Genomic DNA, 15,983 nt, shown 5'->3' with positions numbered 1-15,983 from the left:
ATCCAAACAGTTAGCAAAGAGAAGGTTTAAGAATCTGCAGACATCGGGTTTATTTTCACATAAAAACAACTTTAGACCGATTAAAAAACATTCCAGTGATGTGTTAGAAAACGAGTCGAGATCTACTTCAAACATTATCCTAAAAACAATTTGATCACCAATAAATAAAAAGCAGTTTTCAGGTAGTTTTGATCTGAATATAAAACATTTTAAACTGGTTTCACATTGTTCATTTAATCTATTTTAAAAAGAGGTCACTGATCTGTTCCATCAATGCCACGCCGTTCTTCTGCCGAGGACGTGGCCGGTGATTCTCTGAAAGACAGAAAGACGCTGCACTCGTGAAAACGCTCCAGGCAAGGTGAGTGAAACAGGGATTCTGGTGTTTTCTTTAAAATTTTTTTAACTGTTTTAAAATATTTTTTCAGCTTTAAATAAGTAAAAGAAAAAGTTTAGGAAATGCTCCAGTTGATCGTTTTGACCTGCAGCTCATTAAATTGTGATTTTATTTTGAGGACACATGCACCCGATGACCATCGAGTAAAAGCTTGTTTTAACCACCAACAGGATCGGATTGTTTATTTAAGTGTGTGATAGCATAATTAAAAGCATCCTGACAGTAACCACTTCATGGTTAAAGCAGAGAAGATGTAGTTGTAGAGTATTTGTTTTAACTTTAAAAGGTCAAATATTCTGTAAAATCCTCTTCCCCATGTTCCTCTAACTCTAACATGTGTCTCTAGTCCGTCTACAAACCCCCCAATGATGAGAAAAGTCCATCCTCTCCGTCTTCTGCCTGCTCCACTTTTCAGAAAATGTGTGCTCAAACAGGCCGTTTGGAGATTTTCCCTTCATGACATCACAAAGGGCAGTAGCCCCTCCCCCAGGTGGGTGACACTCCCACAGCTAGGCGTTTGTTCTGCCCTCTGAGTCTGCCTTCTCACCGTAAACAATAGGACATAGAGCGAGAAAGACCGAGTACACCCGAGCCCTTCCAGAGAGGGGGCGTGGTCAGACACCGCTCATTTACATATTTAAAGGTGCAGACACAGAAACAGCCTGTTCTGAGCAGGGCTGAAATAGAGGGGTTTATAGACATGATCAAATACAGGATCAGAGTGGATTTAGAACAAGAAACTTCACACACATGTTTTGAGGAGCTCTGACACTTATTTACACTGAAGAGGAGGAGGAGGATATGTCACCTTTAAAGAACTCTTAGAGATAAAGTTTCAGCTGCAAGTTGAAGCAATCATTTGGAGCCATTCTTAAACTGTGTAAACCTTCTTGTCATTAAGAAACTAAAATAACAACCTCCCAACAAAAGGCTCAAGATATCAGAGTATAAGAGAACCCTTTGATGCAGAGACTCTCTGATTCTTTCTGTGTTGTACCTTGTTGTAAAGTTGGGCGTTGAGTCTGTACGATCGATACTCTGCCTTTCTTCTTTCCTCCTCTCTCCTCCTCTGCACCTCCGGCAGACTCTCGTAAATCCTAGACAAGAAAAACATTGAGAAACTTTTGTTGGTACACGGTTGAAATGTAATCGGTTCAAATCAGTTTAACCCTAAGATGCAGGAAGTGGTTCAAAAATGACTATCAGTGACTTTCTGATGTTCAAAAGTAGAAAATAAAAAGTAATTAAATCATGAGATCTTCTGGTGTGGACGACAGAACACAACACGAGTGAATATGGTTCCCTTACATGACAGATATTGCGTATAAAAAAAACAAACTGATCATTTTTGACCCACTGATGGAAGAGTGAACGGTCCAATCATGTTGAGAATCAAAAGGTCTTTAGCCTACAGCCTAACTACAAAATGTATTAACTGTCACCAGAAGAAAAACTGAACCTGAATGAAATGTTATTCTTCAGAGAAAGTGAAAATCTTACTGTTTGGATCTCTGAATCATCTCTTTCCTTGGAACGGCTCTCCTGAGCAGAGCGGGGCCTGAACAGAGAGAGAGAGAGAGAGAGAGAGAGAGAGAGAGAGACACAGAGAGCTTTTCACTAAAAATGGAGACACTTGAGATTCTCCATAAGCTTCAGAAATCAGCAGATTTGAGGTTTCAGTCAAGCGTCTCCCTCCCTCTTGGTTTTGGTGTTGAGTACCTGCAGGCTTCGGTATCCTCCCCGTTCCTCCAGGGCGGCAGAAGAGTTCTTCTCTCTCTCCTCTCTCTGTGAAGTCGGCCTGCAGCTTCCTCTCCTCCGCCTGCAGAGCCAGACGCTGCACCCTCTGCATGGACTGAGAGATGAAGTCAGGGCGACGCATCTCCAGAGCCTCCTGCAGGAGAGAGGAGGGAAGGTGGCATTATTAAGAATTCACACAGCAATGTTTTTAAAAGGCGTTACGATTATTAAATTCAAATCTTAAATCTAAACAGACTCAGAATCTGTAAATGAGTTTTATCTGTTTCACATTAAAGATGTTTGCATTTCTTTTTCCCAACACAAACACACATTACTCCCAAGAGTCTCTTAACTTATAAACACAGACAAAAAGTGTCAGAATAGAAACTGACCTGGAGGGAAACACGAGCCAGACTAGGAGACATCATTTTGGCTCTTGGATCTAAATCGAGATCGGCCTGATGTATGAAGCTCTGCTGCTCTGTTCTGTCATGGTGGACTTGTCTCTGTCTGAGCGGTTCTCTCCACGGTTTGCTTCTGCTGTACGGCTCAAACCAGGCGGTGCTCTGCCTCCACGCCGCCTCCTCGTCCTCTGGCTGGTTCTCCTTCCTCGCCTCCGACTTCAGCTCGTCAGCAGAGATGAACCAGGAAACACCTGGAGAGAACCGGGAACGTTCAAAACAGCCAAACCAAAAAATTCATAAACCAAAGGCTGTATTCATTTGTGTAAAAATCCTGAAGTTAGGGGTAAAAGAAACCCCCCTTTGCAGCTGGTCTTACCTTGAGGGAAGGTCTTTGTTGGGCTTTTCTTGCTCTTTCTGTGTTTCTGTAATCCCTGAGTCTTATAGAGGCTCCTCTTCCCTCCTCCTCTCTCTACGCTGGACGAGGACGATGAGATCGGCCTGGAGGTTCTGGCTTCAGCGGGTGAAGGAAACGTGGTTCCAACATCTCTGGTGTGACGTCGAGTCGCGTTACTGACCAGCTCCAGGTCGCCTGAGGGAAAGAGGAAACTGTTTTATTGCAGCTTTCATGTTTGTATTTTTTGCTCATCATCGAAGTTGTGTCAGGACTTCTGGGATAAATTCACTTCATGTTAATGTTAGATGTTAAACATGAAACCTGCACTAAAGGAAAGTTGAGCTGTTTCACATATGAAACTCCTGAAACATCAGGCAGGCTGATCCTGAAATCTTCCTGAGTTTTTTAAGCAAACGCTCGCCGCCTGAAGTGACCTCCCGCTCGTTATACCGACCTGCCTGGACGCCTTTGTTGACCCCTCTAACTGCTCTCTTCGAGGGGCCGTGCTGAGACAGGAGGGTGTAAGTGCTGGTCGATGAAGCAGAATCAGCATCAACCTGAAGACAGAGACAATGACATCAAGGTCAAGAGCTGTTAAACACTTGTGATTATGAGTTACTATACAGTGTGTGTGTCACTGTGTTATCATATAAAGGTCTTTAACCAAGACAAATATATATTTATATTTGCTATATTCTATGTTTACTGATCTGGTATCTTGATTTATATTCCTGGACAGTAAAGTCAGACATCTTCAGTGAATCATTGAACCAGTTTTTTTGTATCTGAAAGGTTAAAAAAGTGCAAAGATTATATTTCTTCAAAGAAGAATAACCCTGAAAGTGTAAAATGCTGATGCGGGGACAGAGAAAGGTACCTTAAGCCTTTTGTGCTGTACTTGAAGAATAAAGGCGTTCTGTTTTCTCTTAATTTAAAGACATTAAAAGGTGACGATATGCAGATTCACTTACTGTGGATTCATCTGTTCCTGTGGTCTCTGACGGTGTGATGATGTTTCCTCCTCTCCTCTGCTCCCGTCCTTCTTTCTGCCTGTCGATGGCGCTGTACAGTTTACTGAGGCTGGAGTTCGTCTTCAGGTGTTGAACTCTGTGAGGCCCGAAGGCTCGGATCAGACGCGCCGTGTCCACAGTGGACATGGAGCCCGACGCGGTGGACAGAGTCTCTGACTCGTCTCTGTCGGCAGGGCAGAGGTAAGGACTCAGGGACGAGTTGTGAGAGAAGTTGGAGGTGAAGGAGTCGTGCGTTTCCTCGTCTGCACGTTCAGAAGTTTCCTGGACTTGAACTTTCTGAGACCGGGCCTGACGAGCGACGGGAGGTTCAGCGTCTCTCCTCTTCCCCTCTCTGACGTCCCTCTTTCTTTCTCTTCCGGCAGCATCTTCTCCCCTCCTTCCTAACTTTTCTCCTGGATAATTTCCCCCTGAGGAGTCGGTCCTTCTCGTGCTGTGAATGAGATGTGACAGGCGCTCTAGCCGCTCCAGAAGTGACGCCTCTCTGTTGCTGGTCGGTCGAGACTCCTCCTGGCTCCACCGATCACAGAACCTCTGCCAGAGCTGGTCCAGGTTGCTGATGGTCGGCTGGGCAGCGGGGTGAGGGAGGTCAGAGTCCTTCCTCTCCTGATGGACGAAGCTTTGGTCTCTGTGGTGGCTCAGTCTGCTGGAGTCTGAGTCCACACCACCTGGCTGAATCCTCTCCCTGCATGTCTCTGTGTGATCATAACTGAGAAACTGCACAGGACTGGTCCCCTGGTCTCTCCTGGAGGTTTCTTGGTTGCTCGATAAAGGCACTCTGGTGAAGGCGACTGATACCTGAGAGGACGGCTCTGGAGCCGGAGTCGTACTTGTATTTAGGGTTCTGTCTGCTGATACTGAGGCACCTGTGTGTTAAAGAGTAAACAAGTGTTAAGAAGGATTTACAAACAATACGATACGATATTATCACGATTCTTGAGTCATGATTCGATAATATTGCGATTTCTAAACATTTTGCAATGTGCTGAGAATCGGGATACAGTATATAAAGATTTAACTTTAACTGCAGATTGTCTCCATCTTTTCACCTCGGTACATTTAGTGTGACAGTTACAGATTCTACATGTCTGAGGAGATGATTCTTATTCCTAACATTTAGTAGTAGTAAGTAGTAATCATTTATTTCAGTCACAAGAAAAAACTAAAACATTTTGAGTGAAAAGGTGTCGGCTGAAGCTTCACCTTATTACACCTACCCTCGTTACAAATCTTATTATTTAAGACACGACTAGTTTGGTTACAAAAAAACAAAACATATCAGAACAAAAAGAATTTCTTTCAAAACAAAACAAATGAAACAAAACACTCACAAAAAAGAACCAAAAAAGAATCAAACTGACCTTTTATATGACATTTGATGTCATGTTTGAATAAATGAAGTATACAAACTGTTCATGTGTGAGGTGGATCAGCTCACCTGTGCGTTCAGGCTCCTGCATTTTGAAGGTGGTGGTTTTGAGTCTCTTGCTGTAGATTCCCTCGCTGTGTCTGATGGTGACTCCACGGTCCAGCCCCGGGTCTTTGTGTCCCAGGACTTCACTGCTGAAGCGAGGTGGGACAGCGTCATCTGAGCCTGGTCAGAATATAAAACATACTCGTCACCTCATGACAGTTAAAAATCAAAAAGGGTTACACAAAACATGTTCTTCCATCACTGAAATGTTTTAAGGCCGGTGTAAACAGAATGCATGGAGCCCTCAGTCCCCTCTCCCCGTGTCGCTCTGCCTTTGTCTCACTCCGCCCCTGAACATGAATAATGTATGCACTGCCTGGTGTATGTTACAATAGAGCAGCTGCCACCCCAAGAGGGCTCAGGGGACATGAGAGCAGAGCCTCCACATCCAACTGACAATAAAATTAACTGCATTTGATCTTTCACTACTGCTGGACAATTTCTAATTTTAGCATTTTAACATTTTTTGAAGGAAGAAATAAAAGAGATTGTTTTTTTGTTGTTTTTTTTAACCTGTGGTAGCGAAAAGTATTCAACCTTTCTGAAGACATGAGTACCTGTGTGGGAGCTCTCCATGGTGGTGTCAGAGCGGTCTGTGGAGGAGAAGTCCGCTTTCCTTTGGGGGACGTAGAAGAGCTCCTCACTGCCGCAGGGTTTATAAGGCAACAGAACAGGCACAGCTGGAAGAGGAGAGGGGGAGAGAAACAGACAGCCATCTTCATCTTTATCACAGAAAATGAATACACCCATGTTCACTTCATTTCTTATGATCTCTTTCAGCTAAGGATGAAGTTTGAAACATTATACTTTTTCTGTCACACAATCATTATCTGTGGATTTTCCTCACATCTAAAATAATCTCTAGTTTAAGCTCTGCCATTTTTTATCTTTGAATAAAAAGCATGGGGAACCGTTGGGTTTTCTTTTTTTACTTAACTGCACTCTAAAGCTAAGAAAAAGCAGCCAAAGAAAGGTCTCTCTCATCTTACTGTTGTGGTTATTTGATGTAAGCGTACCTGGTGTTTCAGTTGTTGAGGGGCTTATTGACACCATGACCCCCTGATGTGGTTTAAAGGACTGTGTTGATGTGGTGCTCGTCTTTCTCTGAGACCCGGCGGGTTTGAAGAGGGCGGAGGTGACTCTCGGTCTCCCCACGTCTCTGCTGTCGTACCACTCTGGTGGACTGGACAAACCGACGCCTTCGTCTGGACTGCTGGCGGCAGAATGAGAGCGTCTGAGGGGGATGAATTCCTCATGTGGCAGCGCTGTGGGACCAGAGTGGACAGCGGTGGCTGCGCTGTGATTGGAGGCTTTGGGGGACAGAGTGAGGTGGACATGCGATATGTGGCCTTTCCTGGGAGGTACATCAGAGGTGGATGAACCTGTTGATGATCCAGGTTCTGGAGCAGCTCCAGATTCTTTTGGCCTGTGAAGTTGTGTTTTATCTTTGGCATTTAAATCCTCTGTTTGTAACTCCTGTAGGGGGGGAGGAGCTTCTTCAACGTGGCCTCCAACAGTGTCCTGCCTCTTCTTACTCCCCTGTGCTGACTGAAGAATCAGATTTAGATTCCTGGTCGCACCGTCTTCTTCCTCCCCGTGGGGAAGCTGGATGTTAGCCGTAGCATGTTGCACTGCTTCTGTGGAGAGCTCGTTCAGATGGAGCATCTCTGGCGCTGGACTGACGGGAGGTGCGGGCGACGTGGATGGAGAGGAGGAGGTGGAGCGTTTGCGGGTGGCGATTGTGATCGACGTGAGGGCCAGAGGGTTTGTCTTCGGGAGGGTCACCCCTTCTCTGGCAGCTATCTCGCGAACCTGAGCCTCTAGATTTGATGGAAGGGGGGTGTGCAGGTGAATGTTGGAGGCAGAGAGATCTGTGCTGAGGTCGAGCTGCGGCTGCGATGGTCGTTTGTTAGCATCAGCCGTGGAAGTTAACGTCTCCACCTGCTGTGACGGAAACTTTGGCATTCTGACACTGGACGCTGCACTGCTCTCAGTATCTGTGCTCCTAGGACTCTGAAAGAGGAAATTAAACACAATCCTTGTTTACATCATTCTTTAAATTAAATCATTAATTCATTAATCTGTTCTTTTGACACAGCAAGCCTGCAACACACCGGTTACCTTAAGCATGAGATCTGAACAGTCCAGAAGCGTGTCTCTTTAATGAATTTTATCAAAACATTGGAAGAAATAAAAAGTCAATTTACAGCATTTAAAAAAGGCAGTGAATTAAAGTAGACAGCTACAAATTAAGTTTTTTTTAGTGCTGTGTGAAGTATGATAATAAACCGCTGTGCGTCAGACGCTTACCTTGATTGGATCTTTTAACAGCAGCTCTCTCTTGATCTCTTCGATCCGTCGTCTGTCTTCTTTGTCTAACTCCAGAGGCTCGCACTGCTGTCCGGATATCTTCAGCTTGATCCATTCTGCAACACAGAATGCAGATGTTACATTTTTATTCTTGCAACTCTAATCGCAGAAGGCCATGGCCCTATCACCTGATGACAGTTCAGCCTCTCAGCGTGATCACTAATGTTTGGCTCGGTCTGCAGATCTCTGGGCACAGACTCACAGACTCATTGACTTCAGATGTAAGAATAGGTGTTAAAGTTGATAAAAAAATATCTGCGTTCATCCGTAGTGAGAGAGTCACAAAAAGCACATTTATTGTTAGAGAGTTGATGATGAATTACATAATCCTCTTACCTCTAGCTTGTCTCTCCTCTTGGTCAGTAGTGCTGGCTGTACTGGACACCATGGTGGATGGAGACTCATTCTGCAGTAACTTGGCCACTCTGACAGCCAGCGAGCTCTCACTGCTCCCAACACTCATCACGCTCTGATCCTCGGGGACGGTTGAGGAGGAGCTGCTTTGCACAGGACTCGGAGGAGTAGTCTGAGTTTCCTCCTCTGTCACAGCTGCCGTGTCTGCAGCAGGAGTAGACGTGAGCTGTGTTGCACTCAGCTCTGGTGAAGGCTTGGTGATTGGTTGCTGTGGAGGGACGGTGTTATCAGGAGGTGCAGCACTGCAGCCCTCAGGCTCTGACCGCCGTGCTGACTGGGAGAGGACAAAGGACAGCCCGGCATCTCCACTAACAATGTTATCTTGTTGCCTTCTGTGTGCACCTGTTGCTGGAAAATTTGTCTGCGATGATGATGTCATGCTCTCTCGACCAATGGAGCGCTCTCTCACTTTATCTGAAGTCAGCAGGGGGTCGGATGAGGATCTTGCCCACAGCGTGGAGGACCGAGTTCTGGGATCTTCAGCAGCCCAAGAGGAGAATGAGGACTCCTGAGGCCCGCTGGCTGTCTTCCTCAGAGACAGGAATATGTCGTTATCAGGGGGCAGACGGGGGGCCGCAGGGGAGGCTGAGGACGCCACAGAAGACCCGGCAGATACCACATTCTCCGCCTGAGAGAGGAGTTTACGTATCTCAAACAGGGTCCTGGAGCTGACAAAAGAGTCTTCTGCGGTCTCCTCTAGACTGCGGCTCGTTTGCAAAGTTGACCGGATGGTATTCTGGCTGCTGCTGAAGCTGCTGCCTCTCTGCTGCTGCAGGGCGGTCTGCAGCGTGGAGGGATGAGTGTCTTCTTCAGGCTCAGAGGACGTAGCCCGTCTTTGTTCACTCTGCACAGCTTCTGTAACTGATGAAGGAGAAGCCCGTCTGGGTCGCTCTTGGATAGAAACAGCTGGACCGAGACTGTCCAGGCTGAAAGGTATGGACACACTGGAGTCCACTGACAGAATGCTGCACCTTGAAAACTCTCCTTTCCGAGGACTGCCACCTGCAAATACAGTGAGAAGATCAATAACCACATTAGGGGGTTCTGTGCCCTGCTCAAGGGCACCTCAGTGTGAGAGAGAGAGAGAGAGAGAGAGAGAGAGAGAGAGAGAGAGAGAGAATAGAAAGAGCGAGCGCCACTACTGACAACAAAGAGCTGATATAGAAATAAGATGTTATTGTCACATCGTTTTCACTCTAAAGGACTTAGAAACACTTCCACACCTCAGCACAAACGTGCAGGTAGGTGCAGGATTTTGTTTGATTGCTGCTGAAGTCTTGCTCCTTTCTGCCCTCTGTGTGTGTCTTTTTTCCGCCCTCCATCACAGCCCCTTCACCACTTACTGTTTTATTCACCACTCTGTAAATACTGACATTTTGTTAAGTCCTTTTAGCATCTCATAAAGCAGAGAGCAGAGAGACAGTACTGTCACATGGTCCCAACCTGTGGACTGTGAGCTCTACATCATTTAACAAACACTGACGCCCACAAAATATCCTGAATAAGAACATTTTAAAAAACAGACACCAGTGATGATTCAGAGCAAATGTGTTGTATTCGTTATTCATTATTTTATAGGAAAAGCTCTTTTATTTTTCCTTTCATTGCTATTAACAGTGTGTTTAAATTGGATCTGTTTTCAGTGACACTTTCTTTTGTACAAGCTGGAAAACTAAAATACGAAATGAACCAGTTTTGGATGCCCAGGAGTCCTTCTTTTGTTGCCGTGGTAACGAGACAGATATCAATATCGTTTGATTTTTACTATATTGAAGTTTTAAAATCTGGTATCTTGAGAATTCCAGTTTAAAACATGTGTCGGTGTAAAGGTTCAGGTAAAATGTTGCAGTACATTTTATTTATTTTAGTTTCATAAAGTGGTCGAGTACCTTCAGAGGGCTGCGTGCTCTTGGTGGGGGTTCCAATAGATCCTTTTATCGTACTGAGATCAGTGGGGGAGAATTCAGGCTCTCTGATTGGCCCTTTGGGTGCAAACAGAGTTAAGATTGTGGAGGGAGACTGGTCAATACCCAGGTTATGGAGATACAACTGAAAACAAACAAATATAGAAACACATCAGACACATAAATAAACTACATGAACTACATGAACTACTACATCTTTGTGTTGTGATTGAATCTAATATCTGTCTTTATTAATAAACTATTTTAAACTTTTCTCTTACCGGTATTCTTTCTTCAATGTTGAACTCTCGAGGCCTGGGTGGAGGTGGAGGTGTTGATAGTTTGGAAGTCCAATATGGGGCGTAGTTATCGACCTCCAGGCTGACAACAGAAGAAGCTCCGATGGACGTTTCTAATTTAATTTCATAGTTGTAGCCACTTGAGAGTGTCGAGTCTAGATCAGGTGACACGTCACTGAACTGACCGAGGCTCATGAAAGGCGAGGGTTGGATGGCGGCACTCTGCTGGTGATCGACATCATCTTGAGAATGGCTGTTCTTGTTTTCTGCAGGCGTTTCTGTTTGCTGATCTTTCTGTACTGACATGACCGTGTTAATCGAGGAGTGACTCTGAGACCTGCCGTAGGGTGAGGCAGAAGGTCTCGCAGCAGACCCTGTGTTATTCTTCTCAATGGGAGCGCTGCCCACAGCCTCCCCTCTTCTTGGAGAAGAGGCAGAGGGATCCACGGAGGAGCTCTGTGTGACGTTCAGATTGTCTGCACTTGAAACAGGAGGCTGCTGCAAACTCCTCGCCTGCTCGCTCAGGATGCGATTCAGGGTGTCAGACACTGCTTCGTAAGCTTTCTTTTTAGGGGAGACTCCAGAGAACCCCTGCAGTGCTAAGCTGTCAAATAGTGACGTCTTGCCTGAGCTCTGGTTTGCCCTCCAAGCGTCTACTTTCTGCATAAAGTTGACACTTGGGAGAGACTGGACTTCTGCTGAGGTCACCTCCTCTTGTCTCTGATTTGCTGTGTCTGGATTGTGAACATCAGCCCGAGGTAAAGCTGGCTGTGAGGACATCCCCGTGCTCGACTGATGTGAGGTCTCTTTAATGGATTCTATGTCAGAAAGTTGCCCTATTTTAAGCTTGACGGTGGATTTGGGTGGGGCCTTAAGAACTCCTGGAGTGGACTGAGACTGTGGAAGGAAACCCAGGTAGGACCCATCAATCCCTGTTTGGTTCCCCGAGGACCAGAGGTCATGCTCTCTGAGGCCCCGTTCCACACCTGTTGAAAATGGCCCTGTCCATGGCCCGCCACCCACATTTGCTTTGCTCACACTCGGCTTTCCTTCATTCCTCTCTTGGGGATACGGTGTGAAAGACTCACTCGGTGGTGTAGGACTTTTCTGCTGTTTGCTTTTAGACGCAGCTTCACAGCTGTTGCGCCTCTCTACCTCGCTCAGCAGCTCTCTGTGTAACATCTCACTGCTCTCATCAGGTTGAGTGCTGCGATGCCCCATTGTGATATTACAGACCTCGGATGACAGTCTTTGTGATTGGGTAGAGTATAAATCTCTTTCAGGTGGTTGTTTCTGTCTCTGTGGGAGAGACACTTCACCAGTAGGACCCTCTCTCCTAGCTGTGATTTGGTCTGGTTTGCAGACTTCAGTGCTTTTAACCTGCTCTGCAAAAGATGCAGCGGTCTTCAGTGAGGTCTCAGAGGCAGAGGAAACAGCACTACTACTGCTGCTCGGCATGCCAAAGTCTTTCTGAAGGAGGTCCAGGAGATGCTGGGCAGGAACATCTTTACTCAAAAAGAAAGTCTCATCCTCATCAGCGTCTCCTGTTCTTTTGTCAGAAAGCTTAGGAAGCATCTCAAAGTCCTTCTTTTTGGAATACGAGTCATCACTGGACGATACTCCCTGTCTGTCGGATGGAGTCATCAGTGGGGCTTGAAGAGTTTCTTTCCCTTTGCTGTTGTTCCTTGGGGACAAACTGTGCTGGGAAAGAGAGCAGCAGCTGCTGGCTCCTTCTTCAGACAGGATGGTTGCCTGGGTCAAAGGGTGCTGGGATAGTGAGCCACGCTCTGAAGCCTGACTAAAGATATTCGGGGGGAAGTGTGACCTCTCTGACGCCATGGAAATGTCAGGGTATGCCCTTTAAAAAATAAACATAAACATAACACAAAGCGATTACATTCTAAACATTCATATAAAGTATAATATTAATAATGTACACAGAAAGAGCCAAAGTGTGTATTACCTTAGAGGAACAAATTCATTCTCACTTTGATGAAATAAAGAGTATTCAGTGAAGTTGTGTTCCACTCCAGAGTCTGCAGGCAGCAGGTGAAGAGCTGGAGAGAGGTTACTGTCCTGAAAATCTGGTGATAGAAGAAAACACTTGAGGTTATTCACATGAACGTTCAACAGGTTTAGAGATCCTAGAAACTAAATGCATGAAAATGAAAAGTATCCCTGCCTTGAACCTCCTGTTGTCATGAGACAAAATGTGGTGAATCATCAAAAACTTGAAATGTGATCACAAAACTTTGACTTACAAAACATGCTGAGCAAAGAAGACGAGAGTAAATATAATCACTTTACACCTACCTGGCTGTAAAGCACACCTCCATGGCTCTTTAAGCTCCAGGCCATCCGTTTCCAGTCTGGGCTGCGTCTGATCCGGACTGGCAAGGCTTTGACTTGGAGCTTCCAGTTCATCTGCCGACGTCTGAGAAGAAGCCTCCCCCCTTTGCTGTGAAGCAGATCACCAAAATGTACTCACTGTTACAGTTCTTCTGTGCTGTTTCAGACTTCTTTTAAACCTAAAACTTAAGAAAACTACAATTCTGCAATTCCATTTAGCAGACGCGTTTGTGTAAATTGATAACACCAGAGATTAAGAACACAGCAAGGATCTAGAGAGGAGGAAACAACATCAGTAAGTGAAAACAAAAAGCTTTACTGGTAAGTTCAATCGTACACACAGATGCTGACAGGAAGTGACCAGAGGCAAAGCACAGTTTCTTTTTCTCTTTAAGTTAACGTTAACAACATCAACAGCTGCTCATGAGATATCTAATCAGCATCAAAAACGTCCTAAATATCGTCATCGTTGTCATCAATGAGTTGTTATTTTCATGCGTCTGTGTATTATTGTGGTTGTACTTGTTGGATTATTATGCGTTTCTTATAGTATGAAATAAATCAAATCAATGTCATGATCAATCTCATCATCATTAAGGTCGTAGGTGTACATGAAAGAGATGGGTCTTTAGGTTTTTCTTCAAGATGCAAATGGACTCTGCAGATCTAATCTTCAGAAATCACAGATAAATCATCTTTTTAGGTTTAAATGCACTTAAACTGTATTTTAACATGCATCAAGTCAGTCTACACTGTGGCAGGATAATGCATTAGTGATATCCGAGTTGTTAGATTAAACTTGAAGCTGATGTCACAGTAACCGTGCAGAAGTTTAGGATTTGGATGTTTTTTCTTCCAGTTTTGTCATTAAAGAAAGAAATCAACAGACTTCACGTGCAATTTTTGTTTCACCATTGCACTGTTTTAGATAAACATAATTTACTACATTTTAAAAATGCATGTTTTATATATAAAATGTTGCACAGACTTGCTCCTCCTCCTTTGAAGGACTTTATAAAGCTGAAGTCTGCCAGTGGGATCGGCAGCAGGGGCCCCAGCCCGAGGAGACTGTGAGGCCCCACACAGACGCACTACATTCAAACTGTTCTGTCAGTCAAAGGAACTCAATATTAGAATATTCTCCCACTCACAATAAGAGACTCACAAACATATGCAACCTTCAAAACACACCTCAAACAAGTCTGTGACCACCTTTAACCTTTAACCTCGATTATTGTCTTGTGTCACTTGTGCCTTTGTTTTTGATTTGTATTTGATTTGTAATTTGTATTTTATTTGTATTTTATTTGTAATTTGTATTTTATTTGTAATTTGTATTTTATTTGTATTTTATTTGTAATTTGTATTTTATTTGTAATTTGTATTTTATTTGTATTTTATTTGTAATTTGTATTTTATTTGTATTTTATTTGTAATTTGTATTTTATTTGTAATTTGTATTTTATTTGTATTTTATTTGTAATTTGTATTTTATTTGTAATTTGTATTTTATTTGTAATTTGTATTTTATTTGTATTTTATTTGTAATTTGTATTTTATTTATAATTTGTAATTTGTATTTTATTTGTCTTCCTCTGTTACCTGCTGAGGGACAACAGATGGAAACTAACACTTCTGCTATAATCTGTCATTTTTACAGCTGTTCATTAATATGCACTGTCCCTAACAAATAAATAAATAAAATAAAAACGAATGTGTTGCAATCAGAATAAGGTTGAGATTTGAATGCAGTTGTCTTTAATATGAATATATATGTGAATAGTTTCCAGGCATAACGAAACATTATGGACATGCAACAGGTTACAGTTAGCTTGGTGGCTAAACTGTCTAATCTACCTTTTATCTGCTAACGTGTTAGCACCTCTATATCAGCAACATTACAAACGCAATATTTTGTCTGACCATGAAGTTTAAAAGAACCTGGTTAATCATTTCGGTGTGTTTATAAATGAGCAAAAACTTAGCAGTGCTGTTAGCATGTAAGTAGCTCACCTAGCTGTTACACGGTCCGGGTTAAAGAAGCTTTGAACGGGCGAGTCGGGGCCAGTTAGGCGCCACGGTAAGGAAAGACAACATGAAAAACGCTACATGCCAAAGCTTTCACGTCAGAAATAAAGTTAAAGTTGTATAAATTACCCGAAGAGGCTCCATGTTGTTGTGTTGTTGTCAGTCCGCCACAGCGAGCGCGCTTCCTCCAGCTCGTATCTAAGGACCGTTGCTAGGAAATGAGGAGTGTTTGATTTGAACCGTTGAACAGGAAAGATCGTCTATTAGACAGAGTAATCACTTTCCGTACATTGTAGAACTACAAAAAATAAAAACGCGTAGTCACTGTTAGTGTCACCTGGTGTCATATATTGTTTTATGTTGTGAATACTGTGCTCGATGTTGGCAGTTACTATGAAGAAACACATGAAGTTCCCTTTTTCCTGTTAATAATAATCTTTATACAGTCTATGGTTTCCCCACAGTGTCTCAAAAATAAAGCAGAGTGGTACTTCCTACCACAGACCATTCGTACATCCATACATCTATGTGTCTAACCCAGATTATTGTTATTATTATTTACAGCATATGATCTAACCCCAGAGAAATAGTTTGTGCATACACAGTCTGTATATGCAAACTCGGGCTAGTGCAACCACATCAGCATGAGGGAAATGTCTAATTTACACCAACATCTCATGTATTGGTGTAATACCTGTAATACCAATACCTCATGGACTCCAGGCAGCATGTTTAGATGACAAAATAAAAATATAAAAACCAAAACAAATAAAATATAACATCCAAACTGAGCAAAAAACCACAATACAAATTTATATAAATACATTTAAATAAATACAAATACAATAAGATATAACTGGCGGGTTTTAATCGATGTAAAACTCAAGAATTTTTTTTTACAAAGATGGATATTAGATTTTCAAATCATTTTTAAAGTCTACTAAATTTGTAAAAACTTAAACTTAATATAGAAATGATCAAAATATGATTACATAACATCATCTTTGACTGTAAAAATATGAACACACCAACTTTTACCAAATGACTCATGAACCTTCCGGTTTGCCACCTTTGGACTGAACGCCGCGGTCTAATCCCGCCTACTTTGTCACGATTGGCAGGCGCCACATCCAATCGGAGTTCCACACCCCAACAAAACAAGGCAACCGCGTCACATGATTGGTG

At 43.5% G+C, this 15,983-nt stretch overlaps 1 protein-coding gene across 1 annotated transcript; it reads right to left on the bottom strand.

Annotated features, from left to right (window-relative positions):
- Positions 1 to 25: 25 nt before the first annotated feature.
- Positions 26 to 15,029, bottom strand: alms1 (ALMS1 centrosome and basal body associated protein). Its single transcript, XM_065966396.1, has 18 exons — positions 14,928 to 15,029; positions 12,735 to 12,879; positions 12,385 to 12,505; positions 10,404 to 12,279; positions 10,108 to 10,267; positions 8,141 to 9,220; positions 7,745 to 7,860; positions 6,451 to 7,447; positions 5,992 to 6,114; positions 5,399 to 5,554; positions 3,904 to 4,826; positions 3,387 to 3,489; positions 2,915 to 3,127; positions 2,527 to 2,789; positions 2,117 to 2,288; positions 1,898 to 1,955; positions 1,395 to 1,494; positions 26 to 315 (listed from the first exon to the last, which is right to left on the bottom strand). The coding sequence occupies exons 1-18, from the start codon at positions 14,940 to 14,942 to the stop codon at positions 271 to 273; spliced, it is 6,666 nt and encodes a 2,221-aa protein (XP_065822468.1). The 5' UTR covers positions 14,943 to 15,029; the 3' UTR covers positions 26 to 270.
- Positions 15,030 to 15,983: the final 954 nt, after the last annotated feature.

This window comes from Labrus bergylta, chromosome 18, assembly GCF_963930695.1.
Source record: "Labrus bergylta chromosome 18, fLabBer1.1, whole genome shotgun sequence".
NCBI lineage: Eukaryota > Metazoa > Chordata > Actinopteri > Labriformes > Labridae > Labrus > Labrus bergylta.
This window is presented reverse-complemented; position numbering and strand designations above follow the sequence as displayed.

Coding starts and splice junctions, on each gene's coding strand:
- alms1 (XM_065966396.1), bottom strand. Junction 3,490..3,903: donor CAGGAACAGATGAATCCACA/GTAAGTGAATCT, acceptor CTCTGTCTTCAG/GTTGATGCTGATTCTGCTTC. Junction 1,956..2,116: donor GAGGATACCGAAGCCTGCAG/GTACTCAACACC, acceptor CTCTCTGTTCAG/GCCCCGCTCTGCTCAGGAGA.